General features: G+C 47.8%; 1 protein-coding gene across 1 annotated transcript; it reads left to right on the top strand.

The window, feature by feature from the left end:
* The first annotated feature begins 543 nt into the window (after positions 1–543).
* Positions 544–26435, top strand: lrp2b (low density lipoprotein receptor-related protein 2b). The gene is made up of 77 exons (XM_030098901.1): positions 544–610; positions 1286–1396; positions 1683–1805; positions 2083–2199; positions 2290–2400; positions 2727–2843; positions 2932–3048; positions 3150–3293; positions 3983–4099; positions 4206–4334; positions 4656–4825; positions 4912–5132; positions 5225–5431; positions 5534–5736; positions 5843–5983; positions 6246–6455; positions 6926–7118; positions 7317–7442; positions 7574–7704; positions 7790–7927; positions 8037–8312; positions 8420–8659; positions 8736–8858; positions 8964–9080; positions 9290–9667; positions 9747–9995; positions 10119–10327; positions 10417–10598; positions 10736–10964; positions 11053–11230; positions 11413–11541; positions 11651–11817; positions 12027–12170; positions 12360–12469; positions 12578–12752; positions 12850–13063; positions 13166–13402; positions 13499–13690; positions 13772–14244; positions 14337–14784; positions 14859–15024; positions 15116–15274; positions 15359–15648; positions 15749–15949; positions 16026–16268; positions 16358–16483; positions 16620–16739; positions 16848–16979; positions 17120–17321; positions 17411–17706; positions 17800–18316; positions 18422–18577; positions 18797–18967; positions 19054–19277; positions 19365–19542; positions 19661–19857; positions 19955–20200; positions 20667–20795; positions 21004–21123; positions 21309–21425; positions 21514–21630; positions 21720–21857; positions 22004–22126; positions 22707–22835; positions 22963–23094; positions 23209–23334; positions 23427–23570; positions 23654–23819; positions 23942–24070; positions 24204–24424; positions 24572–24754; positions 24857–24976; positions 25283–25370; positions 25487–25551; positions 25662–25806; positions 26007–26067; positions 26265–26435. Exons 1-77 carry the CDS (start codon positions 544–546, stop codon positions 26433–26435), a joined length of 13611 nt encoding a protein of 4536 aa, XP_029954761.1.
* The last annotated feature ends 478 nt before the right edge of the window (positions 26436–26913 follow it).

The raw sequence follows: 26913 nt of genomic DNA, 5'->3' as shown, positions 1-26913 counted from the left end.
CAGTAAACTTCCACAAATTATTATCCATTCAGAGCTTTTTTAATTTTATTTTTAGTTACACAACTATTTCACTCACCTCAACAATCCTTTTTTATCTTCAATTTAATTTTATGTAAGTTTTTACTATAAGAGGCCTGAATTCATAGATATGTAGTTTGAGGACAGAGATGAAAATATCAATCGATTCTTTCATAATGGTCAACTATAAGTCCACTCTGATTTCAAGCGTAAGACTTTTAACTTCCGCCACACCGTTTCAAAAATGTGAGCAGTTACTTTTTTCTTGCTGATGCAGACAAGATGCCAGCAGGTAAAAGTTAATCTTAGATGAAGTTTATGTAAAGGAGCGCGCCATAAAAAGCTGCCGGCGTCACGTTACCATTGGTAGTTGTCCACCTCCACCACAGAGTCATTATCACTGTCAGGCTCGTCTCAGCTCAGAGGGTCAGGGAGAAGACTGAGCATGAGAGGAAACACTTTGTTTGACTAGCACCCGAGCTGTGACAGACAAAATCTCTGGAGAGCAAAATCCAGAAATTCACTATGGGCCTTAAAGGTCTTCAGCTGCTGCTTTTCGTCCTGCTGTGCCACAGGATTCAGCTTGTTCGAGGTAAGTGATTGTGTTTGATTTTATCTTCACTTTTCAGAGTTAATTAAAAAAAATACAAGTGATGGAATGGAGGTGAAATTGTATTTTTGCCACCCAATTGCCAGAGTGATGTTTGATGTTAATGGATTTTCAATATTACTATAACTTCAATTACCAACACTCTTTACTTTTGTTTTTAAAATAGTTTATTAACCACCTTGAACAAGCTCAATCAAATATGACAGAAAACTTGTTCAACTATAAAAGATGTGAGTTTTGACTCAATGTAAAATATTGCACAAATCTTAAATTTTCTGTATTTTTTCTTTTTGCATCAAGAAATGCAAAAACTATTGTCTCTCACTCTGTCAGCTCACATATAATCTGTTTGAAATGGCTGTTTGACACATTCCAATGTCATGGGATGGATTGCTCCTTCAGAATGACCAATTAACCATCTTTAAAGGCCGAGTCACATGCCTCCAGGTTCACATCGTGCACTCTAACTATAAAACTCATAAACGGTGGTAACTCATTTGCAAAATGGGACCTCTAAATTGCAGTAGTATTCATTTTGGCAGCTTGGACAAAAGCCATTTGAAACATAATAGCAATCAACTAAAGGTAAACCCTAAAAAAAAAAGAAAAAAAAAAAAAGAAAACTTGATTGCTTTTTAAACTGTTTGTCCCCTGCAGGAGCTTGTGACAGCGATGAGTTCCAGTGCAGCAATGGACAGTGTATAGATGCAGACTGGAGGTGTGACGGCACCAAAGACTGCACAGACGACTCAGATGAGCTCAACTGCCGTAAGTACAGAGAAGTAATAATGGAAAAAACACGCAGCACCGAATGTCCAGGCCTCCCGTTGCTTTTCCACCATGTCAGAACAAGAAGTGTCCAAATGATTTACTGATTTCTCTTCTGCATGTTCACTTTGCAATTTACATTAAGTCATGTTAATAAACTCCTGACAGACACGCACCGCAGTATTTATGTGAGACATTAAAGTAACTGAAAGTATAAAGTATCACCACCTATTACTCGAGCTGTATGAGGTTATAATGCTTCACCTGCTCTGTTCTCCTGCGGCAGCTCCCCCAGAATGCACCTCACAGGAGTTCAAATGCGTGACGAGCGGCGAGTGCATCTCGGCAGACTTCGTCTGCGACGGGGAGGACGACTGCGCCGACGGCTCTGATGAACAGAGATCCTGCGGTAAAACAGGGAGGGTTTGTGTCCTGTTGGGGAGCGTATTGGTATTTCATAAGAGCACATCAGCACACCGAGTGATGCTCAGTGAACTCTTTGGCAGTAATATGAAGTCAAACCACTAGATGGCTTCTTTGTCTCAGTAAAGAACAGCTCAGTTCCTCAAGAAAAGAATATCCAAGGCAGTGGAAACTGACCCGTTGTTTCCAACGCTCTTTTACTATGTTTGTCACAGTTGTCATTAAGTCCTAAGCAAACCTTATCTGCATGTTTCTGTGTTCAGCTGGACAGACCTGCACCACAGACCAGTTCACCTGCCAGGAGGGCCAGTGCATCCCCAGCGTCTACAGATGTGACCACGTGAACGACTGCGTGGACAACTCCGACGAGAACAACTGCAGTAAGGCTTTTACTCTGAGCAGGACTGGCTGTCTCTCTCTCTCTCTCTCTCTCTCTCGACACTGTATTGAGATGAGAACTTTTTTCACAGACTACCCGACCTGCACTGAGAAGACCTGCGCCAATGGGGCCTGTTACAAGCACTCCCAGCACTGCAACGGTCGGCCCGACTGCAGAGACGGCTCTGATGAGAGCAACTGCAGTGAGTAGAAGATCGGTAGAAGTGTGAAACATGCAATACGGATATTTATCACGTACTTATCTGAAGCCAAAGCTGCTGAAGTGTGAATAGTTATGGTGCGCCAGTAAACTTTTATCAGCAGCGTGGCCACTTCGCCTCCTCGCTCCCCTGAGCTGTGTAATCATTGGCCAGCTCCGGCATCGTGCTCATCATTATATGATGGCAGAAATATTGTAGGTAGCGGCAGTAAATCCTCAATCTTTGCACCTCTAAACCTCTGTGATTTCCGTGGTCGAAGAATTGAAGCCTTTTCAAGTTGTTTCAGACCCGTCGTGTTTCATTTTCAGCTATTCAACACTGCTCAACTCACCAGTTCGAGTGCGCGAACGGTTACTGTATCCCACTTGCCTTTCGGTGCGACCATTGGGACGACTGCTCGGACGGCAGTGATGAGCAGGGCTGTGGTGAGGATGAGCGATATCCAGGCCTTTATACACACTCCATGTCGTGATCGGTGCACTCATCTTTTTCTCACCCCCATTCGTTGCGTAGATTACCAGAGCTGCAATGGCGATCAGTTCACCTGTACCAGCGGCCGCTGCATCCCTCAGAACTGGGTGTGCGACAAGTTCAACGACTGCGGCGACTACAGCGATGAGAAAGGATGTGGTGAGAAAACTTTCAATGGTTTCAGGAATATTTCTTTATTTTTTTGCTTTCATTAACCTGGTTGAAATATATCAAATGGTCCCTTTTTCGATCTGTTTCAGAGAGCGACTCCCGGGACTGTTACCCCGGTGAGTGGGGTTGCCCCGGAACAACGAAGTGCATCCCACTGGACAAAGTGTGCGACGGCAAAGCTGACTGTCCCGGAGGGACGGATGAGACAAATTCAACAGCCCAGCAAACCTGCAGTAAGTCCAAGCCACAATCCAGAGTGAATGTCATGCAGAGACACTGATTTGTGTTTCTTCCGGGTGTTGAAATCTTGTGAAATGCAGGATATCATGCATTTGCATAAAGTCACGCATTTCACAAGACCATAAAATGTGGGTGCAAGGGTTTTAAACATGCGTGCTGACAGAATTTTCTCTGAAGTCAGATGCTCGGTTTATGATCTGATCATATGTTTTGCTTCCCTCATCATCACCTTCACACACTCTCGGTTGAAGATTAACCTTTTTTTCGGGTCATTTTCGGTCGAGGATTGCTATAATAACAGTCATAACTCTGATAATCTCGCCGATTACAGGCTCCCTGAAAGATAACAGCCTCAGTGTCATGCTTCTGGTGTTGTCAGTTTTATGATACGTGGTTTTGATATTGTGTTTTTCCTTATGGTTCTTAAAATCCTCATGTCACAAGCATTTCTTGGTTCACATCATGATTTGGTTTCCTGTTTAGCTCATGTTTCATTGTGATAATAAGATGTTTATTAAAGTTTAATGTTTGTGTTTATGTGTGCCTCCTTCCCTCTAATCCCCACATGTGCCTTTGCTGTATTTCCCTGGATTGTTTCCACCTGTGCCTCATTCAGTCTTTTCTCCTTATTTACTGACATTATTTAACAGTTACTCTGATTTGTGTGATTTTTATCCTCCAGGTGTGGATCGCTGCTCCACCTTAAGTTGTGAATACCGCTGCAGCATATCTCCTCAGGGTGGGACATGTTACTGCCCCGATGGCTATATCGTAGCCAATGACAGCCGCTCCTGTGTAGGTGAGTGTCAGACATCTCCTTTTTTTTTTTTTTTTAATGATATTAGTATTAAATTTAACCATCAGGTGCTTAAAACTGATTGTCACCATGTTGTTCTGCTGCTCAGACTATAATGACTGCCAGATCTGGGGAATCTGCGACCAGCTGTGTGAGGACCGCGTTGGGTCACACCACTGCAGCTGTGCCGACGGATACGTCATGGAACAGGGTCATCTTTGCAGAGCCAATGTTTCAGGTTTGAAAAGTGACACTGTCACAGTTTTTAACTTTACACGCTTCTCCGGTTTCAACAATCAAATAAAACGATATTTAAGTGATATTTATGCATTTATAGTGAAAGATACCTGAACTTGAGGGTGTGTGTTCAGGTTTGGATTGATATTTTAGTTGCCAGTTGTGTAATGCTGCACATGCAATTCAATGCTTACAAACATGTTTTGATTACATTCAGATGAATTTGGGAAACAACATGAAAGGTTTTCGTAGATATATTGGCATATTTTAAAACAATCGTCTGGATGTTTTTAGGAACTGTGTCTGCGTTTGTTTTTCTCAGGCGGAATACCGCAGCTCATTTACACCAACGGGGGAGACGTCATGATAGCAGACATACACGGGCGCGCTGCCAGAACGCTGGCGTACGCCCGGGGTCGGGGTTATGCGGTGGCGGTCGCCTACCACTGGCTCAGCGACACCGTCTTCTGGAGTGACACCTCCACCAACAAGGTCAGTCTGCCTCCCGGCCGTGGCCTGGGCGCAGTTCTAAATGACATAAAGGTAGTCCTTTCCTCACTCTTTCTCTCCATTGCCAGGTTTATTCTGTCAACTCTGTGGGTGAAATAAAGGAAGTTTTGACCGCCGCAGTCAAAAGTGTCCAGAATCTGGCGGTGGACTGGGTCAACTTCAAACTTTATGTCCTCGAGGCTTCGATGGAGCGCATTGACATGTGTGACTTTGACGGAGGGAATCGGGTCACGCTGGTGGCTGAAAACCTGGTGACTCCTCATGGCCTTGCTCTGGACCCGACCGTGGGGTTGGTACCGCTGCGCCCTTTAATTCTGCCCTCAGTGGTGATATCCGGTGGTAAACGACAAGCCTGATTACCATTTGAATGTTCTTTTGCAGATACATGTTTTTCACTGACATGGGCAGCAGTAAGGAGGAGACCAAGCTGGAGCGAGCCTTCATGGATGGAAGCAATCGTCTGGAGCTGGTGAAAAGCGGGCTCGGCACGCTGACAGGAATCACCCTGGACATTGTGACCAAGAGGGTCTACTGGTCCGACAGCCACTTCGACACAGTGGAGACCGTCACATACTCTGGTTTGGACAGGTAAACGTCACAACAGGAAAAATCCTCTTCCCTAATATGAAACTTAAACATCTTCTGTGTTTATGAGTTTTGGCCTGACTGTTATTTTCTTTTTTTCCTCAGGAAACTCGTCCTCAACGGTGCATTGCAGTCCCCATATCCTTTTGGGATTGCAGTGTTTGAAAACCATGTTTTCTTCACTGATCGGGCTAAAATGGGGGTGATCCAGGCCAATCGTTTCAATGGCAGCGATTACAGACTTCTCTATCGTACCGCCAACATGCCAGGGCATATTGCTGTATCGCACCGCGTCCTGCAGCCCATTGGTAAGAAGATGATTCCAACCTTTAAACATCTTCCCTGCACAACACTCCTCTTGCTTTATGACTGAGAGTTGTTGCCGTAACACGACCATGTCTGCTCTTTATTCAGTGAAGAACCCCTGCGGTAAACACAATGGAGGCTGCCAGCAGATTTGCGTGTTGAGCCACCGCACCGACAACGATGGGTTGGGCTACCGATGCAAATGTCGCCACGGTTACGACCTACAAGCCGACCGTCAGACCTGCTTCAGTGAGTTTTACCCGATCGGAGACCCAGTTTTCAGTTGAGCCTCAGTGGAACCCGTCCTATCAGTTCGGCCCAAACCCATGAAGTCAATTTACATCAAAGCAGTGGCGGAGGTTGCAGATCACTGATTTATGTGGTGCTGACGTCCTCTTTAATTGGTGATACAGAGGAATTTACCCAGCGATTGATTAAAGTGTTCATCATTGCTGAGTGACACTCATTCACAGATGAGATGCCTGTTTTAACTGCTGTTACCTTTAAACAGAGGTGAAGGACTACCTGCTGCTGGCCACGTCTCTGGGGATACGGGGCATCCCACTGAACATCTCCCTCCAAGAAGACGTCACCCTGCCCCTCACGGGGCTGGGATCTACTATGTCTGGCTCTGCGGTGGAGTTTGATTCCAACGAAGAGTCCATTTTCTTCAACGACAGGTCCAGAGGCCTTGTCTACAAGTCAGACCTCGAAGGCACTGGTGAGTTTAAAGTTCCTTTTGAAAACAGTTGTAAAGGAGATTGCCTGTAAACACAATCACCTTTGCGTGGTCAGTAATTTAGAATTTACTCACAGTAACTATTTCAGGTACACTCTTAAAACATATTGTGGAAATTTGAAGTGTACAGGGATATTGAACTGTTGTAAAGTGTATTAGATGACTTGTCGAAACACCTCAAACGTAGCGCGTGGACGAGGAGAGCCAGCTTCCATTATAACCTCTGTAATAAAACATAAAGTGGATTTATCACCGTTCTGCACGTGTTTGACTGTGAATCCTCAAATCTTGTAAAAGTGAAATGCATGACAGGGTTGTGTAATGCGAATTAAATTGTGCAGTGGACCAAATAAAAGTACCAATATAGGTTTAATGTGATGATTCATGCTCAACTTGGGTGTGTTCACTCTCTCGGTTTTTTTTTTTTGTTTTGTTTTTTGTGTGTGTTTCAGTTCAGGAGATCTTGACAGGCTCCCAAGTGGGAATAGTGGACGCCATGGCCTACGACTGGACCTCCAAGGTTTTGTTTTGGACCTCGAGCACCTATGGTGCAGTGGTTGCTTTCAAGGTTACAGACAAGTCCAGGCGGAACATTGTAACTGGTCTGAGGTACCCCAAAGGGATTGCAGTGCATCCTAGTGCTGGGTGAGTGGTCAAACTTAGAAATGACTTTGACCCCTTCGTACTGTGTGCCAAAAGAACATAAGTACAGATGTAAGAATGTCTTTGGATATGTAGCAGAACAACAACCTAACAAAATAAATCATAAAACAACAGACCCATTTCAGTTTTGTGGTTTAGAACGTTGTAATTTTTAGTGTTTAATTAAATTTCCATCCACAGTTACTTGTTCTGGTCTGACTGGTATCGTCCAGCAGTCATAATGAGAGGCTACACCGATGGCAGTAATGCCATCCCTCTGGTCAACACCACCCTCGGCTGGCCGTACGGACTCGCCCTTGATTACTCGTAAGTATAGAGACGATTGTTTCCATTTATGTGAAAAAAATAAGTCGCCTTTTTCTTCTTCTTTTGTAAAGTTTCAGTGATTTCTTCGGACTGCTGACGTTCCTTGTGCTCTCTGATTGAATCTCTGACAGGATGGATCGGCTGTATTGGGTGGATTCCCTCCTGGATCAGGTCGGTTCCATTCGTACTGATGGAGGCGACAGGCAGATGTTTACCAATATCGGCCAGATCACTCAACCCTTCTCCTTGACGGTTTATTCAGGTGAGCTCTGTGGAGCATTGCTTTCACTTCTGAAATGGCTTTACAGCTGATTATAACTCCATTAATGTATTTTTTTCTCTTGCAGACTACCTGTACATATCTGACACAAGAACCAAAGGAATATTTCAGATGAGGAAGAGAGACGGAGGAGGGAACACGATCATCAGACAGGGAGTCACCGGTATCATGAATATCAAGGCCTACACAGCTGACTTACACAGCAGTGAGTGCACACACACTTAGACATTCAGTCATGCAAAATGGAATCACACAGTTACCAAACTGGGTGAAAACAACTGTTGAAAATACTGACTGAGTCTTTCTTTCGACAGCCGTCAAAAGCCGTTGTAACACGGTGGCCAACGGACTTTGCAGCCACTTCTGCTTCCCGACCCCCAACTACAATCGAGTGTGTGGCTGTCCCTACGGCATGAAGCTGGGAACCAATCAGAGGGACTGCATCAAGGACGACTCCGTTCCGCCGCCGCAGAACTGCAGTAGCAACACCTTCGAATGCGACGGGGGACGCTGCAGGCCCAACTCCTACCGCTGCGACGGCTACATCGACTGTGTAGATCAGAGCGACGAGGCCAACTGCACTGAAACAGGTGAAAGCATGAGGAACTCTGTGTTTGTGGGGAAGAGAAATAGAAATATCTTGGAGGGGAGAAAGGTGTGCTTCACGCAGCTGATGACCTGCTTTCCTCTCTGCCAGGAGCCACCTGCTCTCCGACCGCCTTCACCTGCGACAACAGGCACTGCATCCTCTCCAGCTGGAAGTGCGACGGCCACGACGACTGCGGAGATGGCTCCGATGAGGCGAACTGCCCGACCATGACACCCCCCACCTGCGGGCCCAGCGACTTCACCTGCGACAACAAGAAGTGTGTTTCTAACAAGTGGCTGTGTGACGGTGACAACGACTGTGGCGATGGCTCGGACGAACACAACTGCAGTGAGTGTCTCTCTAGTCTCTTTGAGCAAACACACAGTGATTAGATTCTGATCAATACAGTGTCTATGCTTTATAGATGGAACCATCACTACATGCCTACCTGGCTTCTTCCTGTGTCCGGACCACCGCTGCATCTCCGACTTCTATGTGTGCGATGGAGACCAGGACTGCCTGGACGGCTCTGATGAGAAAAACTGCGGTAGAAATCTTTAGATTTATTTTTGGAATCCCACACTGAGATTGTTTTATTTAAATTTTTGAATCCCCCTTTTATGTCTTTCTTTTTTTTTTCTTTCATTTCCAGTGTTTTCCTGTGATTCATCTCAGTTTGCCTGTGCCAGTGGGGACCAGTGCATCGGTAACCTATACCGCTGTGATGGAGTGTTTGATTGCCGGGATCATTCTGATGAGCAGGGCTGTCGTAAGTTAACCAAGCAGACATATTCTCAGCGTAGAATTAATTGATCATATTCATTTGAATGTTTAAATATTTAATAATTGAATTGAATGCTTGAGAGATGCTTAAATTTGAAAATAGTGTTTTTTCCTACACTAGCAGCACGATTTCAGCTGTATTCTTTGTATTTTTTGGACTGTAATCAACTTTGTGTTTGTGAATTCTTCCTCCAGCCAGTCGAGGCCCGGGCCTCTGCCACACCGACGAGTTCCAGTGCCAGACAGACGGCGCCTGCATCCCGGACAAGTGGGAGTGCGACGGCCACCCAGACTGCGAGGACGGATCTGACGAGCACAACACCTGCCCGGCCGTCACCTGCGGACCCCAGTACTTCCAGTGCACCAACAAGATCTGCATCCCCACAAACTGGCTGTGCGACGGCGACAACGACTGCCGCGACATGAGCGACGAGCAGAACTGCCCCACGCCTCCGTACAGCTGTCCCTCCGGACAGTGGCAGTGCCCCACTGACCAGGTGTGCATTGCCCTGGACAAGTTGTGCGACGGGCAGCGGGACTGTCCCAATGGAGCAGACGAGTCACCCATCTGCAGTAAGTTCCTGTCAGTTATGTAATGTAATATATTGTAATCAAAAACCGTGATTACGGCCTGCTATTTGCTTTCATGAAGACCAAGACGACTGTGCCCTGAACAACGCTGGCTGCAGCGACGGGTGTGTGCAAGGGCCGTTTGGGGCTCAGTGCACCTGCGAATCGGGATATCAGCTCCTGAACGACTCCAAGACGTGTGAAGACATCAACGAGTGCCTGATCCCTGGGTTCTGCAGCCAGCAGTGCTACAACGAGAGAGGAACCTTCAGGTGCCTTTGTTCAGACGGATACATGCTTGAGCCCGACGGACGCACATGCAAAGCCAAAAGTAAGAAATTGACTGTTATTCTCATTTTATTTGTGAAATGAAACAGTTGCTAGAGTAAAACACACAAACGGCTTTAAATGAAATACTGGTAAACAACAGGATATTTTGTTCTTGTGCTTTCAGACCCCATATCGGCGATACTTCTGGTTGCCAAACGCAGCCAGATCATCGCCGACTGGGTCAACAGGAGACCCCCCATAATTCACCCAGTGGTCACTGGCTCGGGCATTGTGAGCGTTGACTTCGACCGTGCGACGTCCAAAATCTACTGGGCCGACGCTTCGCAGAAGAAGATATGGCGCTCCTACGGGAACGGCACTGAAAAACAAGAGGTCAGATAGCGGCACGTCTATATCAAAGTAAAATCCGTCTTTCATGGCACCACAGACTTAAAGAGTCCCACCTGAACTTGTTCTTGCAGCTGTTGTCTGGGGGCGTCACTCCAGAGAGTATTGCGGTGGACTGGGTGGGCCGGAACCTTTACTGGACCGATTCCATCCTGGAGAACATTGAGGTGTCCACTTTGGACGGCGGCTTCCGGAAGGTTCTACTGAGTGACAATGTCACCAAGCCACGCGGACTCGCTTTAGACCCTCGTAACCAGTAAGACTGCTTCCAGGATGTTTATTGTTTTATTGCCTCATAATTTAGTTTATTCTCACCATTACATTCCCTTATTAAACTGATTCTTGCTGAACAGCACTGTAAACATTTTATATCATACTGTTATTGTCTTATAGCACCAACTTGATGTTCTGGTCAGACTGGGGTCAGAACCCCAGGATTGAGCGAGCTAGCATGGATGGACTCGTGAGACGAGTCATTGTCAGCACAAAGCTCTACTGGCCCAACGGCCTGGCCTTGGACTACACCACAAACAGGATCTACTTTGCTGATTCGTACCTTAAATATATCGACTACTGCGACTACGACGGCGCCAATCGCCATCAAGTCATGGCGAGTGAAATGGTAGGCTTACCTTAATTATTTTCTAATTCACACAAATTGTTTTAGGTCTTTTAGTGAGTTAATGCATTATTTGCTCACCTCGCAATAGACTCTCCAACACCCACACGGCATGACCATCTTCGAGGACACCGTCTACTGGTCTGAGCGATACACCAGCAAAGTGATGAGCACCAACAAGTTCCACGGTGGCAACGTCTCCATCCAGATCAGTGGCGTGTACCAGCCCATGGGCCTCGTCATGGACCACGCCATCAAACAACCTCAAGGTGGTTTTCATGAAAATAAAAGTAGTCGTTTTCAAAAGTGCTTGGTGATAATGAGCTTCAATAGCAACCACAGGATTTTTGTAGTGCATCGCTATATTGAATTTTGAGCTTGACATTTTGACTCCACGGTGAAGAAGTTCTTGTTTTGTTGTCTGATGGTGACCTGGCGGTTTTGTGTTTAGCTCTGAACCCCTGCAGTGATCATCCGTGCAGCCAGCTGTGCCTCCTGTCAGCCATGAGGCCGAGATACTACAGCTGCCACTGCCAGTCTGGGTGGAAGCTGCAGGATGACAGAGTCACCTGTGTGCAAGGTGAGCGCTCTCTAGACCATCTGGATTTTTGAGAAATGATTTGATGAAACTCACCTTTATTTCTGCAGTGTGTGTATTGTGTTCATGTGATATTTCTGCTTCCTTCTAGACACAAGTCCCTTCTTGATGGTGGTCAGGGACAGATCCATTTTTGGCATTCCCTTGAACCCCAATGACACTTCCAGCAACGCGATGGCCGTAGTGGATGGCATTAGTCAAGGGAAGGACATCGAATTTGATGATGCAGAGCAATACGTCTACTGGGTGCAAGGCACAGTGAGTGCAGAACCTTCATTCTCCTTTCATTTACAGAACTTAACAGAAATATGTTGCAAAAAAGAGGTTATCAATAGTTGATGAGTACTATAAAACATTATATGAAGTTATTTACCAATGTGTTTATTTAAACCTTTTCGTGTCAGTTGAGGTGTAAAGGTTTGTAATCTTCCTTTAATGCACAGTTCCATGTTTTCTTCTGACACCAGAGCTCCATTTGGAGAATGAAAACCAACGGGACCAACAAAGCAATGTTTGCTCCCAACGCGTACCTGGGCGCCCCCTACGGCCTGGCTTTTGACTGGATGAGCCGGCTCATGTATTACACCAACCCCACGGCCAAATCCATTGAGGTGAGTCAACTGAACGGTAAATTGCAGAGACAAGCCCTCAATGACTAATTCATCCCAAAAAATACTATTCAGCCTGGAGCTGATTGACACCAGGAAACTAAATCCTAACTGGATTTATATTCTGGTATTATTTTAGAAATGTTTTAGATCCATCCCTGTTCAAGTGAATCAATAAAACTTTCCACACAGGTTATCCGTGTCGATGGATACCAGCATTATAGACAAACCCTCATCACCTCTACTGGTAAACCCGAGGGAGTTGGACAACCCGTAGGAATTGTCCTGGATCCAGGCCGAGGGTGAGACATCTTGAAATATTCAAAAAGTGCTTCTTTTTTTTTTTTTTTTGCTGTAGTTTCTTGCAGTTGATTTAAGCTCGTTGTTACGTTTGTGCTCATCCTGTGCAGGAAACTGTTTTGGACCGACAAAGGCGCAGACAATGTTCCTGCTAAAGTCGGCAGTGGATTCATGGATGGAAGCAACCTCACGGTGCTCTACACGGGCAACCTGGCTAACATTGAGTTTATCGCCGCTGACATCTCTACTCAGAAACTGTACTGGGGCGTGTCTGGCTCCGGGGTGGTACGTACTCATGGAACTGCTCTCCCAAAGTGCTGATATGAAGAATCTGTGTGTTTGTATTCTTCATTGTTGTCTTTTCCCTGCTTTGTGCGTCCAGATTGAGTGGGGCACCATGGACGGAGTGAGCCGGTCCACTGTGGTCAGGGGGCTGTCGCACCCATGGGGGCTGACCATCTACAAGGAACACCTCTACTACTCCGACGCGGACTACGAGGTCATCGAGAGAGTGGACAAAGAGACCGGCGCCAACATGGTAGTGATGAGGAGTGGCCTGTCTGGTCTGCGTGCCCTCAAAGTCCACGCCAGAGACGGTGCGTCCAGTTTTAGGCTCATATGTATGTGCAGCATGATAATTGAAGTTTCTGTGATGCTGAGATGTTTACTTCTCTTCCTCTCTTGCTCTCCCTTGTCAGACTCGGCGGGCTCCAGCAACGCCTGCAGCTCCAACAACGGAGGCTGCGCCCACCTCTGTCTGCCCAGACCAGGAAACGGCAAGACTTGTCGCTGCACCACTGGCTTCTATCTGGCGCAAGATGGCTTCAGCTGTCAACAGTATGAATCCTTTGCTATCGTCTCCACACCCAGCTTCATCCGTGGCTACCACATCAACAGCTCTGACCACTCCGAGGCCATGGTGCCAGTTGGCGGATGTACGTAAATACACTTCAAACCTTTGTTGTAAAGCATTTTCATTGACTGTAAATAACTGCATATAGTGAACTGGCGCTTCTTCTTTTTTTTCTCAGCCTTTCTCAAAAAGCTGAACCGGCTGGACGTTCATATTCCATCTGGATTTGTGTATTGGAGTGACATCAGCTCCTATTCTTTATACAAGGGCATCTTCAGGATGAAAACAGATGGAAGTTATTCCAGCCATATTGTTAGTTCCGGAATTGGAAAAAATGGCATTCAGGGCTTTGCTGTAGACTGGGTTGCAGGTATGGAAGTGAACCATCCAGATACATCAATCCTGCATTATTGCTGATGTAATAATCTGACATTTCTATCCACAATCCAAGGTAACTTGTACTTCACCAATGCCTTTGAGGCCGAGACCTTCCTGGAGGTGCAGGCCCTCAACACCTCACACAGAATGATCCTGTTGAGGTCCTCTGAAGACCAGCCCCGCGACCTTGCGGTCAGCCCCAAACACCGCTACCTCTTCTGGACCGATGGCGGCCAGATGCCCAAGATTGAGCGAGCCCTGCTCGACGGCACGAACCGCACGGTTCTGGCATCGGAGAGCCTGGCGTCACCTCGAGGCCTGACCATGGATTACTCCACCAACTTCCTCTACTGGACAGATGATGTTCTTGATATGATCTCGCGCATGGCCATAGATGGCACAAATCGGGAGATTATCCGGTATGGGAGTCGGTATCCGTCCCCATCAGGAATGGCCATATTTGGACACCACATACTGTGGGTGGACAATAAGGTTGGAAAGCTCTTCCAAGCCAGTAATGATCCGTCAGACACCAAGGAGCCAGAGGTGACGTTTATGTTTGTTTAAAATCCTAATTAGAGCGCCATTGGTGTTTTGCTCGTCCCGCTTTGTAACAAAACTTTCTTTGGTGGTCCCAGGTGCTCCGAGAAGGCCTCGAAGGAGTGATAGACGTTGCCGTCTTTGACCCTCACGTCCAGCCGACGGCCGCCCACCAGGTGGACTTCAACCCTTGCCGTGAAGACAACGGACGCTGTACGCAGCTCTGCTTTGCCATCCCAAACCAGGAACAACCAAAATGTGGCTGCGCACACGGGAAGCTCCTGAGTAACGGAGTCTCATGCGGATATGGACTCGAAGAGTTTCTGATCTTTACCACTGATTACACATTGAACAGTCTGAGATTAGACCCGTCAGACCACAGCATTCCCTATCCGACTGTTAGTTTGGGCTACTACATGATGGCACTGGATTACGACTTCTCCCAGAGGAGAATATTTTACACACAATACAAGAGTATAGGTCGGAGTGTAATCGGCTACATCTCCACATCATCCATCACAAGCCCTGCTGTTATTCTTGCCTCCGGTAAGTTCAGCATTTACTTCACTTTTGTTGTAATTTACTGGTCATTCTAATGTTTATTATACTGTATTTCTCAGATCTGGGCGACCCGGAAGGACTCGCATACGATTGGGTGCACAAGCGTATTTACTTCACTGACTTAAACCAGAAAAACATCCAGACCATGGGGGTGGATGGAAAGAACCGAACCGTGCTGATCAATGCAAACCGCCCCAGAGCCATCATCGTCGACCCGTGCTATGGGTAAAATCAGCGAGACTTTTATCAGAGAGTGTGAACGTTGTTGATGAATTTCACTTCAACATGAAGTTTTCTCGCTGCTCTGTCCTCGAAGGTACTTCTACTGGACAGACTGGGGAACTCCAGCTAAGATTGAGAGGGCCACGCTTGGTGGAAACTTCCGGACCGCCATCATTCAGACCGACCTGACCACACCCAATGGCCTGACTATTGACTACGAGGACAGGATGCTTTACTGGGCTGATGCTTCAAGGTATGCCAAGATTTTCTGTTTGACATTAAAGAAAAGTGAGGAACAGACTTTCCATTGAGCCTCTCTCCTGTTTCTCCATTCCAGAGACAGGATCGAAAGGTCCACTCTGACCGGTGAAAACCGGCAGGTCGTTGTTCAGGGGGTCCAGAACCCGTTTGCGATGACCGTCTTCGAACAGGACATCTACTGGACGGACTGGTCCGAGAAGGCCGTGTTCCGGGCGAGCAAAGACGACGGTTCCGGCGTCATTGTGCTGGCCCAGGATCTGCAGTACCGACCGAATGACATTCATGTTTATTCCAAAGCCAAGCAGGAAGTTTGCTCCAGCTTCTGTCAGCAGTTCAACGGAGGCTGCAGTCACACCTGTGTTTCTGGTACGAGCTTTCAGTCTCTGAAAAGTCTGTGGAAAAGCGATTTTAAAACAGCAGTCATCATGAACTGACAGGAACATCATGAAGCATTATTTCCCTGCAGGTCCCGTGGGTCCAGAGTGTCAGTGCCCCCCAGGGAAGTGGTACCTCGCCAACAACGGCAAAGACTGCATCGAAGACAAAGGCGAACGTTGCCAGGCAGACCAGTTCACCTGTCTCAATGGCAACTGCATCTCTCCGCGCTGGAAGTGCGATGGCCATAACGACTGCCAGGACAACTCAGACGAGCTCGAGAGAGTTTGTGGTGAGCGCCACTTCTTCACTTCCTCTCCTTTTAAACAAGGAGGTTTGAAGTTCACTGGCCGTGTCTCCTTCCCCAGCCTTCCACACCTGCTCAGCCATGGACTTCACCTGCGACAACGGCCGCTGTGTTCCTCTCAGCTACACCTGCGACTACAGCGACGACTGTGGAGACAACAGCGACGAGAGGGGCTGCCCCTTCCCCACGTGCAACCCTACCACCGAATTCACATGCGCCAGCGGGCGGTGCATCAGTGCCGACTTCGTGTGCGACGGCCAGAATGACTGCCGGGACAACCAGACCTCGGATGAAATCAACTGCCGTGAGTGGCGCCGATCAGACGTTTGATTCATTAACTGATCAAAAAAAACAAAAGAAATCCCTGATTGAACAGTGTATTTGTCTCCTCAGCGGACCGAACATGTCCCAGTAACCAGATCAAGTGTGAGAACACCAACATTTGCATCTACCCTGGAAGTCTGTGCGACGGCTACAACAACTGTGGGGACAACAGCGACGAGAACCCTCTTTTCTGTGGTGAGTTCAACACCGAGCGGCACCAAAAAAACACATATTTTAGCTAAAAATATTTCAATCGTGATTGTGAAGTTTACTCGCTACGTATGGCTGTGAGTCTAAACGTAAGGCACGTCTTTGTGTTCCTGTGCGACAGCGCAACGGACGTGCGATGCAAATGAGTTCAAATGCGGTTCAGGAAAGTGCATCCCTCAGTCTTGGGTGTGTGACACTGTCGAAGACTGCAGTGACGGGTCCGACGAGCCCTCTACTTGCGGTGAGACGTCTAAGACACACTGTGTTTGTGAATTGCTTCACGTTAGAATCAGTCGTGGGCTATCGTTCTATCATTTCCTAAAATGTGTTTTTCTTTCATCCCGTGCAGAGGTTGTAATCAAAACCTGCAGTTCAAGCCAGTTCACTTGCACCAACGGGAACTGTATCCCTCAGTCGATGGTCTGTGATGGAAACAGCGACTGCTGGGACAACAGCGACGAGGCTCCGGAGCTGCAGTGTGGTGAGACAGCAGTCAACATTTCATTTGAACTTGATATACAGTTAACATAGTTGACGTGAAACCCAGAAAAGGCCTCCTTCGGCACTGAATTGGTTACTCAGCCATGTTGGCTCTTTTCTTTCCTGGTTTGTCTTCTGCAGGCGAACGTACATGCAGTCCCGACCAGTTTACTTGTCCCACCTGGTACCCAGGCCACCCGAAGTGCATACCCAGAGTATTTGTGTGCGACGGGAATAGAGACTGTGCCAACGCAGCCGACGAGCTCCAGAACTGCCCCAATCGAACGTGCCACCTGAACGAGTTCACCTGCGCCAATGGGCTCTGCCTCGATTTCCACTTCGAGTGAGTTGCAGCGAACCCGCGTTTAGAATCTCGCGCTCTGATTTCTCACTCCTCTTGACGCCGAGTAACGAAATTCTGCGCTTGCCCAGGTGCGACCGCGTCAACGACTGCGGGGATGGCAGCGACGAGGTGGGCTGCAAGTACGACACCTGCAGCACCTCGCAGTTCACCTGCACCAACGGCGCCTGCATCTTCGCCGGCTACGTCTGCGACGGGCAGAGCGACTGTCTGGACGGGTCGGACGAGGAAGACAGCCTGTGCATCACGCCCCAGCCCACGTGTGCGCCCAACCACTACATGTGCAAGTCGGGGCAGTGCATCGAGAGCAGCAAGGTGTGCGACGGACATAAGGACTGCACCGACGACAGCGATGAGAAAGGCTGCGGTGAGAGAAATTATTGGCTGCTTTTTTAATGCATATTGAAAAATTACTATGAGTAATCCTGAGTATTTTCCTCTGTTGCTTCATTCTGTTCAGGAATCAATGAGTGTCTCAACCCGTCGGTCCACCAGTGCGCCCAGATCTGCACAGACACCCTCACCAGCTACTACTGCTCCTGCAACCCGGGCTACAAGCTCATGCCGGATGGTAAAGCCTGCGAGGACATCGATGAGTGCGTCAGCACGCCCTCGGTCTGCAGCCAGATCTGCGAGAACAGCTTTGGCTCGTACTACTGCAAATGTGCCCCGGGGTACATCCGGGAGCCCGACGGACGCACCTGCCGGCAGAACAGCGGCATTTCTCCCTACCTGCTGTACAGCAACCGCTACTACATCCGCAAAATGAACACCGGCGGGTCGGAGCTGAGCATCGTGCTGCAGGGGCTGAGCAACGTGGTGGCGCTGGAGTTTGATAACGCTGAGAACAGACTGTACTGGGTGGACACCGGAGCTGGAAAGATTGAGAGGATGCGCTTTGACGGGAGTGGGAGGGAAACCCTTCTGGATGAAAAAGTCGCCAGTGTGGAGGGTCTGGCCCTGGACTGGGTCGCCAGGTGAGTCTCAGTGAATTTTGCATGTGAACAATTCAGTAATGTACTTTTTTCTAAGCTCAGAGTTGATTAAGGATGTCGACGAGATTTCTTTTTCATCTCCCACAGGAAACTCTACTTTGTGGATGGGTTTTTTGGCTCGCTGCACGTGATGGAGCTGGACGGGCGCTTCCAGAAGACGCTGCTGTCGGGACATTTCAAAGATGGAAATCGGACCTATATTCTCAGCAATCCTCGGGCAGTGGCGGTCAACCCTAAATATGGGTACATTATATTCAGCACACGTTTATGCAGTTCACCTGATTTTCACATTTATCTTCAGAATAAGCTTTATTGCAGCAAGTTTCAGATTTCACAAAAAGAGAACTACAGCCACAAAGACACAAGCACGCATACATTCATATTCACACATGCTCAGTTTGCTCCTAATCCTAGTTTTTTTTTAGCTTCTCGTCAGTTTCTCTGATCTCGCTCTCTCTTCAGATGGCTGTACTGGACTGACTGGGGCGACTCTGCATACATTGGCCGAATCGGCATGAATGGAGAAAATGCCAGCGCCATTATTACAACCAAGCTGGAGTGGCCCAATGCTCTGACCATCGACTACACCACCAACAAGATCTTCTTCGCCGACGCCCATCTGAACTTCTTGGAGTGAGTGTTGTCGTTCAGAAATGAGATTATTTGTGTATTGTGGACTATCTGAATCATGGATGTCTAAACCTTGGTGAATATCTTAGCTTTGCAGACATGGACGGTCAGAACCGGCACCGCGCCATCGCCGGCTCACTCCCTCATGTGTTTGCCGTTTCCCTGTTCGAGGACTGGGTCTACTGGACGGACTGGAACACACACTCTGTGGAGAAAGCACACAAATACACTGGCGAGCAGCGCATAAGCATGGGCAACAACACACATCGACCCTTTGACATTCATGTTCAGCACCCTTACCGGCAGCCTGCAAGTATGGAAATGACAACTCTATGTCTCCAAATTCCTTCTTCCCTACAGATCAATAACTTAGAGTATTTTACTCACCTTGTTTCGCCAGGTGAAAACCCATGTCTGACCCATCACCTGACCTGCAGCCACTTGTGTCTGATCGCACCCGGCGGGGAGCAGGCTTCCTGCGATTGTCCGGATAACTTCATCGGTGTGTCTGTGGGCTTCACCATCAAGTGCATCGCTGACTGCTCCAGCACTCAGTACCGCTGCGGGGACAATGAAAAGTGAGTCTGAAACAGAATATGTAAAGTTTGGTAATTCAATCAGATCAAACGGGATAGTTTTCACACACAGTAGAAAAGTCAGGGTTCACATTTAATTGATTCCCTCTTTGGTCCTCAGGTGCGTTCCTATCTGGTGGAAGTGTGACGGCCAGTCGGACTGTAGCGATGGCTCGGATGAGCCTGAAACCTGCCCGCCTCGTGTTTGTCCCATCGGCATGTTCCAGTGCCAAGACGGAAACTGTACGTACTCCGGCTTCATCTGCGACGGCCACCCGGACTGCCCCGACAGCTCGGACGAGGAGGCCGCCCTCTGCAGTACGTTCAGCTACCATCTTTAAAATCTTATCAATCAAGAGTAAATCTTGTTGTCGTCTTAAGCTTGGCAGCAATACTCAAACTGTTTAACTTTCAGGTGATCACAGGTGTGAGGATAACCAGTTCCAGTGTAAAAACAAGATGTGCATCCCCATGTTCGCGCACTGCGACGGCGTGAGCGACTGCACGGACGGCAGCGACGAAGACCCAGAGACGTGCGCCCAGAAGACCTGCCAGCCCGGGTACTTCCAGTGCGCCAACGGCCGCTGCGTGCCGTCGAGTTACGTGTGCGACGTCCAGGATGACTGCGGGGACAAGTCCGACGAGCCATATGACGTCTGCAGTAAGTTGAGCTGTGGGGAACCTGCGTATCGAGAGCCGAAGGTCTGGTTCAACACCCAGTGGCTGTGGCACACAAAAAGGCGCCGCTGTAATTGATGGTGGCAGCGCACTGTGGCAGAGCAACTCGACAGTTTAATCAAGCACAGATTTATCTGTTTGTCAGTGATGTATAATCAATATGTACTCAGCCGTGTCCCAGGAGTAATCTGCACAAATTAATGAGGCTGTGTGCCGCACGCTCTGTGGATTCTCCTAATTTTAGACGGCACAGACTATTTGTCCTCGTCCTTTTCATTCTTTTCCTTCCACTGCCAATCACTGTCTGTGTTTCTCTCCCTTATTTCATTATTAATTCGAACCTTCAGTGTTTCTGCTGCCTTGAAACAGTTTGTTCATCCATTTCCTCGCCGCTGTTCTCACCGTGAATCTCTCTCTTTTGTCTTCCTCTGCTTTGTTTTAATTTAAAGTGGGTCCAGACCACAAGTGCGACGCAGACACAGAGTTTTCCTGCAAGACGAACTACCGCTGCATTCCCCAGTGGGCCCGCTGCGACGGCAGCAACGACTGCATCGACAACAGCGACGAGCAAGGCTGCGGTCAGTGGTCATGCGTCACTAGAGCAGCAATGAGAAATATTTAACATGATACCAAAATTCAACCAGACATCCAATTGAAAGGGTTCTGGCACTCTTGTTCATTTTAATTCCAAATATCAGATGTTAGTTTTTGTTTGGTCAAAATGGTTCAATCTGTTCAGAAATAGTCAAAATATTATATTAGAAGAAAAGTTTTATGCTTCAACAGAGGAGGTGACTTGTGATCCTCTGGGAGATTTCCGCTGTGACAACCACCGCTGCGTTCCCAAGCGCTGGCAGTGTGACGGCTTTGACAACTGCGGTGACAATTCGGATGAGAGAAACTGCCGTAAGTATGGTTTTCTACTTTCACCCAGTCGTCTTAAGCGCCGTTACAAATTCAAACCTTCAAATCAGACATTTCTGTGAACAAACTAAGGTGTAAATAGTCTGAAAGGCCTGAAATCGTGTGTGTGTGTGTGTGTGTGTATGTGTGTGTGTGTGTGTGTGTGTGTGTATGGTTGATGCCTCCAGAGCCGAGGCCGTGCTCAGAAAGCGAGTACAAGTGCGACAACAAGCAGTGCATCCCTGGAAACTGGGTGTGTGACCATGAGAACGACTGTGGGGACAACTCGGACGAGCGGGACTGCGGTGAGCAAACACACACACACACGCACGCACTGTCAGTACAGTCCCGGGTGTGAACAGCACCCCCCCTTACCCCTCGGCTCTCCTCCAGACTTGTACACGTGCCGGCCGGGTTTGTTCCAGTGCGACTCGGGTCACTGCATCCCCGCCGCTCTGGAGTGCGACGGCCGCGCCGACTGCCAAGACCTGTCAGACGAGACCAAATGTCGTGAGTGAACGACGGGATTCATGAGATGCACCGAATTGATCTCAGGACCGAATCCGGAACGAACCCCTTCTGTGTTTGATCTGTTCCAGCCACTCGTTACCCAGGAGGCCGCTGGTGCGAGGAAAGCCTGTTCCAGTGTACAAACCACATGTGTGTGAGCCAGAGCTGGGTGTGCGACGGTTTCGATGACTGTGGAGATGAATCGGATGAACAGCTGAGTTTATGCTGTGAGAACAATGTCTTTTATTTTAGAAAATGAAGGTTACTGGGTAACAGCATGTAAAATGAAAAAAAAAAAAATGAATGATCGAATTAATGAAAATCACTGTGAAATGCCATAGTTATTAACTTTTAAATTTGTGTCTTGGACTAGTAAATGTCACCTGTGAGATGCCGACCAAGTTCCGCTGCGCTAATGGCTACTGCATCTTCGCCGGCCAGCTGTGCAATCAGCAGGACGACTGTGGAGACGGCAGCGACGAGGACGAGGAGCTCTGTAAGAATCTCACATATCTATCTGCTCCTTACAGCTCAAATGAATTAGTCTAATTTGAAAGTTATTGCAGCAAGTAGTCGTAAAATTCAGTCAATTGTGGACATAAAGAAAGAAAACAAAATGACAACAGCCATCACCAGATTAGCTATAAGTTCATGTAATGCAGTATTTCCCATCAGGACCAGCGAGCATTAGTCTGAGCAGTACTAATGCTCCTGAATCCTCCCCCCGGTGAGGCCAGTCAAATGGGAAATCCCAAAATGACATCAGTGCCTATACAGGATACAAAGCCCCAAACATACAAGGGATAAGAAAGTGTTTTATGGAATTATTACACAATCAGCTTAAAAGTCAATCAGAGCAAATTATTCTGAGAGCAGATTACCGAGGCAGGTTCAGAGCAGCGGCCGGCTCGTTCCAGTCCGTCGGTTCTCCAGCAGGAGACACTTTGCTCTCATGTTCTACATAATGATGACTCCTTCTTTTACATGTCAGTCAACAGAAACATTGTCATGCACGTTTTTGCATGTTTCCCAGTGACGTGGTAAAGATTCAGTCGATGATTCACTGTCCTTCGCAGGCCGCGAGCCCACGCTGCCGCCGTGCACGCTGCAAGAGTTCAAATGCACAAACGGACACTGCGTGGCCCTGCAGTATGTGTGCGACCACAACGACAACTGTGGGGATCGCACCGACGAGATGGGCTGCAGTGAGTACCACCAAGATGTTCAAATTTGAGCTCATCCTTTGGTTTGATTTTGTGTTAAAGGAAATCTATTACTTTTTATCTTTACGTTTGGGAAAATAAAGCACTTCGTTCTGCTTCTTCTCTCCAGATTATGGCCACGATCGCAACTGCGAGGAGAAGCTTTGCCAGCAGGAGTGCACCAACCTGAACGGCACCGGCTTCATCTGCTCCTGCAAGCCTGGATACAGAGTGAACCCAGACAGCACCTACTCCTGCCTGGGTACACACACACACACACACACACACACACACACACACACACACACACATATATACATCCATAAAGTGATACTGGATCAAGGCTCCTCTTTATCGTTCCGTCTGTGTCTTCCAGACATCAATGAGTGCGAGGTGTTTGGCACCTGTCCTCAGCTCTGTAAGAACACCAAAGGCAGCTACGAGTGTGACTGTGCTCCTGGCTACAGGAAAGTGGGCGACGGCACAATGTGTGAGGCCGAAGGTGAGAGCAATCAAGATGTAAACTCAAGAGACCCGCAAAGGTTTATCTCGGAACGAGCACGGCGTCATAGAGTGTGTGCGTTTGTTCCACAGGGGCGACTCCCATGCTGCTTCTCCCCGAGAACATTCGTATCCGCAGGTTCAACCTTCAGACTGAGGAATATCACGACTACCTGGAAGAAGAGGAGCACATCATGGCGCTGGACTATGACTGGGACCACAACAACACAGGATACAGTACGTCTATTACCCAACCACAAGCACACAAAACTCCTAATAAACACTAAATCTTCCCTAACCATGCTCTTCTGCCCTATCAGGCATGGTGTACTTCACTGTTGCTGGCACAGACTCCACACCAGGCGCCATTAGGAGAGCATACCTGCCTTCAGTAGATGATGGCAGCAATAATATTGGCGCTTCAGTCGACCTCGGCATTAAATACATCACCTCTCCAGATGGCATCGCTGTGGACTGGGTGGGCAGGTGAGCCACAGCCGCTCAGTAATCTCATGCCTTTAGCTTAATCGCACCAGATCTAATGTATAAATTAAAATGTAGCCACAAAGCATTTTTCTGAGTAGTTGTTTATCTGTTTCTTGTTTCAGAAACCTTTACTGGGCGGACTCGACGGTGAAGAGGGTGGAGGTGGCCATGTTGGATGGGCGCTACAGGAAGCATCTCGTGAAGACGGACCTCGGTTACCCGTCTGCGGTCGCCATCAACCCTCGACTGGGGTGAGAGAGACAGGCTGAGAGACAGGCTCGAGAATCCTCTGTGGTTTTCATAGTCTTTAATTTAAGTGCATAGAAAACGTCAAGAGATGTACTTCAACCAAGCAGCTCACTAATATCTTCCATGCCCCTGCAGGCTGCTGTACTGGGCAGACCGTGGAGATACGCCCAAGATCGAGTGCTCCTGGATGGACGGTCAGAACAGAGAGGTCCTTGTCAGCGACGGCCTGGGCTGGCCCACGGGTCTGACGGTTGACTTCACCAATGACGACAGGATCTACTGGTCCGACTCCAAAGAAAACCGCATCGAGTCGATTCTGCCTTCAGGAGAGCAGCGGCAAACATCCGTCTACATAGGTGAGGGTGACGGAGGAGCAGTTCTCAAAATGACATCAAGTAATGTTTTATGTGAAGGCAGAAATGATCAAAGCTTCAAAATGATTAGTTCTTAAGATTATTTTACCTCCAAGCTGCCTGATCACGGGTCGTTGTGCTTTCATTTAGACGTGAGAAACCCCTTCAGCGTGAACGTGTTCGAGGACGACGTGTACTGGAGCACGCAGGACAAAGGCGAAGTGTTTCGACAGAACAAGTTCGGCCAAGGAGACAAAGTCAAGCTGCTGACCGCTGGACCTTGGCTGACTCAGATCTCAGTGTACCAGCAGCAGAGATACAACTCCATCAGCGGTGAGCTGCTCGAGCCTATCAACACAGAAACAGAGTGACTGGTTCTTTTTGTTTCTGAATTTAAAACATCTTGGTGTTTTCTGTTGTTTTCAATCTGTACAGTGAAGAATCCGTGTAAAGGAACCTGCAGCCACCTGTGTTTGCTCCGGCCTGGAGGATACACCTGCGCCTGCCCCGAAGGCACCGGCTTCGTCTCCGGCAGCAACACCGAGTGTGACGCAGGTGAAAGAAGCTTTTCATTTCCTCAGTGTGTGTCATAAAAGGCAAAGCTTCTAGAGTATTAGGATCTAGCAACCTGAGGAGCTGACCACGGTCCTGAAAGCTCCTCGGATCACAAACAGACCTGATCAGAGGAAGTCCACCAATCGAACACAGACAGGTGGAACTCTGTAAAAACATGTCCTCAGCAGATTGTGATTGGACGTAAAGCTGTTGAATCTGAATCTCTGACCACAAACAGGGATCATCTCTCATTAACTAAACGGTGATGTAAAGAGTGAAAACTCTTTGGATGTTCTTCCTCTTCAGGTTTTGATCCCCTACCCACAATGCCGCCACCGTGCCAGTGTCAAAACGGAGGGACCTGCTACTTCGACGACAACAAAGCTCTCTGCATGTAAGACGTTTCTCCCTCCTTTTCTCTCATATCGGATGTTTCATATGACGTGTTATTATGTTTCCTCATTCAAAATGAGTGTTTTTAACTCTTATGTTTCCTTTCTGTTTTTACAGTTGTCCTTCAGACTGGGAGGGACAATACTGCCAGACCAGCGTACACGACGTGGTCGCAACCTCAAGTATGTTTCATTTCAATTCCTCCAGACATTCCACCAAAACTGACGTGAAGCCTCAGATTACTGAGAAACCCTGTCCTGCTGTCTGCTGTCCTCTCTCCCTGCCCCGGCAGTCGGGATCGCCATTGGAGTGACGGTGCTGATCATAATCCTGCTGGTTGTTCTGGTTTGCTGTTGCAAGAGGAAACCTAACATGGCGACAGGCCTGCGGAGCAAACTACCCAGCATGCCCTCCATGCCCACTATGGCACGGTTCAGGTGAGATAGAGCCCAAACGAATGAAGAGTTAAGCTTGCAGCTCCCATAAATCCATCCTCACGGTATGGCTTTGATGTTAAAGCTACTTCACTCACAGTGAAACGGCGGCACAGCGGTGATCGCTCATCTGCGTTTTGTCCTTTACGGATTGAGAAAATATTTTAGACTGCTTTATTCATGTGTGTGTCTTTGGTTTGCAGCCGCAAAGCATCTAAAGAGGAACCGGAAACTGTCGTTGCAACACGACAGGATTCAGAAGTGGTCAGTAGCAGCAAGGAAAACACGTTAATCAAATGGCAAAAAATAAATAAATAACATCCTGAGATATGTGCAGATTATGTATCCATCTTTTTCTAGTCCAATCTAATCCTCTTTCCCTTATTCCATGTGAGCAAACAATGCATGCTAATACATTTACCCTCTATTTTTTTCTCCCCATGCGTGCCGCCTGACGTCAGATTCCCTGCACGTCTGTGACCATGATGGGTCCGGACAAGAGCTTCGAAAATCCAGCCTACGATTCGGAAGGAAAGCCCACCTGGAAGCGCACGGCGACGGCCACCGCCGCCCCTGCTGCAGCAGACAAGGTCAATAAACAAGAATCACTGCCGGCCTGCAGACCGTATTGATTCTGCTCATACCTCTATTTTTACAAGGTTGCTGCATGTGAAAAGCTGCGTTTCCCTTATGGATGTGTTTTCCTTTTCCCCTGCTGCAGTGTACAAATTGATTGAGATGGAAAGTGTTTTTTCTGCTAGATATTGCTTTATTGTGTAAAAGGAGGAAAAAAAGCACTAAAAAAGGAGTATTTTCTTCAGAGAAAATGTAAAGAAAAAGCTTTTTGATAAGCTCACAGTTTTCACTCTGTTCTCTTCCTCAGCTGAACGTTGATAATCCGCTGTATTCAACCAAGGATCAAGCAGTGGAGGTCAGCCTCGCAGTCGTCACCAAAATAATGTCATTGAGTTTGTTTCTGTAAAAATGAGCCAAACCGCAGTAAATAAATACAGTAGATGTTCGGGTTTTATGGTTTGATCAATGTCGCATTGAACTGTTTTGAATGTTTCTCTCTTTTCCAGGGCGATTTTGAAATCCCAGGGCACGGCT

Source organism: Salarias fasciatus, chromosome 8, assembly GCF_902148845.1.
Source record: "Salarias fasciatus chromosome 8, fSalaFa1.1, whole genome shotgun sequence".
Lineage (NCBI taxonomy): Eukaryota > Metazoa > Chordata > Actinopteri > Blenniiformes > Blenniidae > Salarias > Salarias fasciatus.
The sequence above is the reverse complement of the archived record's forward strand: the minus strand, read 5'-3'. Positions and strand labels throughout refer to the sequence as shown.